Source organism: Sinocyclocheilus anshuiensis, unplaced genomic scaffold (genome assembly GCF_001515605.1).
Source record: "Sinocyclocheilus anshuiensis isolate Anshui unplaced genomic scaffold, SAMN03320099.WGS_v1.1 scaffold544, whole genome shotgun sequence".
In the NCBI taxonomy this organism is placed as follows: Eukaryota; Metazoa; Chordata; class Actinopteri; order Cypriniformes; family Cyprinidae; genus Sinocyclocheilus; species Sinocyclocheilus anshuiensis.
Window position 1 is genome coordinate 2,544,300 of NW_015555763.1, and position 3,987 is coordinate 2,548,286.

Here is a 3,987-nt window from a genome sequence, read left to right on the forward strand (position 1 = left end):
AAATGCTAATGCACGACACCTGCGCCACTCACCGGTCTCGAGTCCCATGGAGGAGCTCCGGAAGGATAAAAGGAGGAGTGACGACAGTGTTGGACTCGAGACCGGTGAGTGGCGCAGGTGTCGTGCATTAGCATTTATTCCACCGGCCTCGCTCCGTTCCCACGGCTGTCAGCCCCGCCCCTCTCGTCACAGTGAGCATAAAGTTTATAATTATATATTTTTAATCTTTATTCTTGAATACATGGGATAAAAAGTGTTGTTGTTTTTTTGCAATTTTTTTTCTTTTTTTTTTGAATTACTTTAAACACAATTGATGTGTAATATGTTAATGAGCAGTTTTTGAAGATTATAATAGTGCAAGGAAGATCTTTAATGAGATAGCTGATTTCAGTGTAAGCCAGCAGGAGTGTGAGTAAATCCTATGTTTCTGTGTAGTAGTGCCCCGTGTGCGCACCCCGTTGACTGCAGTAGTGATGTGCATAAATAGCTGGCGGTCTGCTGTACTGAGACACTAGCAGAAGGTCACTCTATTGATTCAGTCCCGCACTGCGGCCTTTGATTACCGGGCTTGACACACCACCGCAATCTATAATGCATTGTATATGCTCTGTGCAGAAATCCATAATGACTCTCTATATTCCACCCTCATTCATAATGAAGGATAAGCGGTGCCTACTTTCCCCAATCTGTCAGATAGTCCCCATCTGTCAGCCTCGTTTTACATGCACAGTGAGTGGCACATTATTTCAGCTCTGTAAATGGTTCACTTTTAAGATACGACCGTGGCCGCTCGTGGGTGTGCAGTGTGTATTAACTTGAGATTGTGATACAAGTGCAATTTGCCTTTATTTCTCATTTAAGTCAATAAATGAAAGTACAAACATTGGCAAGTTGTGTGTGTGTGTGTGTGTGTATTATATTTGACCAGTTTGAACTGAATGCGATGAGAGTTTTTGCTGGATGCGCACAAAAACGAACATACCCTAATGCATGGCAAGTGTGGTCCATGTACATAGAATACCATTGTTTCCTCATACAGTGCTGTGTATACTTACATATTGCTTGCTATTTTTGTAAATGATGTGAATCTGAATGCATTATGCAGACAGTAACATGCAACATTGTCACATGACCTCATTACATACTTTTCATTTTGCATGCACACACAAAAAAAGTATTTTATCTTGGCAGTCAGGAAAAATTGTGATAGATATTACTTCCAGTTTACATGTCATTCATTGCAGGAGATTTCTTTGGAAGTTCACATTTATGCATTTGAAAGCTTTAATCCAAAGCGTCTTACTTTGCATTCAAGGTACACATTTACTTTTCTCTCTCTCTCTCTACTCTTTGAGCTACAGGCAAGCTCTATAAAATCGGAGACGTCATCGAACACAGACAACACTTTGAGTCATGGTTTTTGTATGACTTGATGTAATCCATAATGTTCATAAATACAAACATAATATAAATGTAAACATACATACTTGTGTATTTATATACATAATATATTATTTTATTAATAAATTTAAGTTGTCATACCTCAACATTTTGATTTAGATTTTTTTTTATGTGATAATGAAAAAAGCCAACAAGCCTTTTGCATTGTGCTACATACAGTATATACATGTATGTTTATTGTATATTTTATTATATTTATGTACATACAATTACACTTTAACACATGCCATTGTAACAAGTCAAAAATGTTTTGGTTTGCAATGGTGATGTGCAATGACTCGAGGGGAAATTGTCTTCTCTACTTCCTGTAAAGTGATACATTAATGTACAGTTGTTCCCTGTGTCATTGTTATTGCCCTTCTATATTCATGTATGATTTGGAACTTCACTTAAGATGGCATAATAAATAGAAAACATTCAAAAGTGTTACAAAGAATAGTATTATTTTCTTTAGATCTGGGGTCTCTCTTCTTTCATATCATTCTTGTTATTTCCTTTCTTGTCCTTCCCTGCACATTTTTGTAACTGATTAATTTAAAGGAACTCATTATTTGCACTTTTACTTTGTGCTGACTGGGCAACTAACTTTCACCGCTCACTATAATCCTCAGTAACAGCTGTATGACTGGAGCGTTGTCAGCAGCTAAACTCAATCCAGTTTTATATTCTGTGGAGGAAAAGGCAGAGCAGATAGATAATCTCAGACCTCACTTATGCCTTTATCTCTCACAGTTAGCGCAAGCATGTCCTATCATCTCACTGATCAAACACGCTTCTGTGTTTTTACAGGACCAGAATCCCTTGCAGAGTCCCTAGAGGAATAAGAACTCATCAGAGCCATTGGTTCCCTGAAGTGTAGTCTCATAAGCAAAGTCTCAAGGGATCTCAAAACCCTCCACCCCTTCTCTGCGAGGGGCCGCTGCCATGATATAACCTCCAAGTCTCTAAGTGCACATGCAAGCGAGACCCAGCGACCCCTGACGCCCCCCTTCCACTCTAGAGGAGCCCTGATGTGGTGCGCTGCCGCTGAGCTGAGTATGTCTCAAACTCCCGTGTTGTGAAAGGAGAGTGTGTGCTGGGCAGCACTAGGCGCCATGCGTCCGTGGACGGGCTCGTGGCGCTGGATTATGCTGGTGCTGCTGGCCTGGGGCACGCTGCTTTTCTACATCGGGGGTCACCTCGTGAGGGAAAGCGAGCATCCGGAACGGTCCAGCAGAGAGCTCTCCAAGATCCTGGCCAAGCTGGAAAGGCTGAAACAGCAGAATGAAGACCTGAGACGCATGGCAGAGACTCTCAGGTTGGTGAAATGTTGAGAAATTTAGCTATTTCTTTCAAATTATTCAATTTTCTTTAGGGTTTGTCTTCAAATGTGAGTTACTTGGTTTGCCAGGATAATTTGGGCATCTACTGGAATAGTTAGCCTGCAGGCCAAAAGGTCTGAGAAGTCTAAAATGTGATATGTTAGCTAGATTATAATCTTCCTCCATAAATCAGAAAAGGATAGATTTATTGCTTGTTATCCAAAATGTATCTAAACATAAGCTTTGTTAATTTAGCAATAATCATATGTTATTATAGTATTCATTTTAAATTAGCTTTTATTTTTAGTTTTCATTTTCATTTTAGTTTAACTTTTACTGATTTGATGTGCTTTTCAAAATTTTTATTTTAATTATTTCTATTTAGCTTTATTTTTATTTACATTTTAGTTTTAATAATTGTATTACTTTAACCTAAACCTATGTAGTTAGTTGCCAAATCAATGTTTCTAATTTCAGTCATGTTTTTCTTCTAATATTTTTATTTCATTTCAGCTTTATTTCAATTAATGAAAACGACTTTTAATAGTTTTTAGTTAAAACAATAACAGCGCTGACAATAAGCCATTTTTGTAAAATGGCACTCAGTTCTTCCTTTTTTTATCACTACAATTTACTCTAGAAAGGGGCAAGATTATGAATTATTATGTTAATGTTAATAATAATATCCTAATATCTTATTGCTTTTACATTTAGCAGATTAGAGCTGGATGATAATATAATTTACATTCTGCAATGATATAAACAATCAAGCAGTTGAGATTTGTGATGTTTTAAATAGGATGAGGTGCTATGCCTTCGCTTGCTAACAGCTTACCAGTACTTTCAGCACGGTCAAATCCTCCCAGAGTAGTTGCATACTGACAATAAATCACCAATTTGTAGCAAATTCACCATATACAACAATAAATTTAAAGACATTTAGACAAACGTTCGCTGTTAGCAGTGTCCACTGTTTATTTCGATTGGTCTGTTTACACTTGCTGGGTTACGATTTTTCCTCGTCAGCCAGTAGCTGGCCTTGGTCAGGCTTGCACTAGTCACTTGCTGTCACGCACTGTGGCATTTGATGGCCACTGGGCTTAATTTGAGCTGCTTTGCTAGTTAAATAATCCTTACTCTCAGGGAAATCTTGTATAATCGACAGATGCAAACACGCTTCCTTATACTGTATATATTTATACTTCACTTGCCTGCTGTGTGTGTG

The 3,987-nt window shown here is 38.1% G+C and overlaps 1 protein-coding gene across 1 annotated transcript in view; it reads left to right on the forward strand.

The window, feature by feature from the left end:
- fut8a (fucosyltransferase 8a (alpha (1,6) fucosyltransferase)) overlaps positions 1-3,987 on the forward strand; it is a 115,724-nt gene that overhangs the window by 78,983 nt on the left and 32,754 nt on the right. Inside the window, exon 2 of the mRNA XM_016467999.1 lies at positions 2,251-2,758. Coding sequence (XP_016323485.1) covers positions 2,556-2,758 — 203 coding nt within the window. The 5' untranslated portion in view covers positions 2,251-2,555. The remainder of the gene's footprint in view (positions 1-2,250; positions 2,759-3,987) is intronic.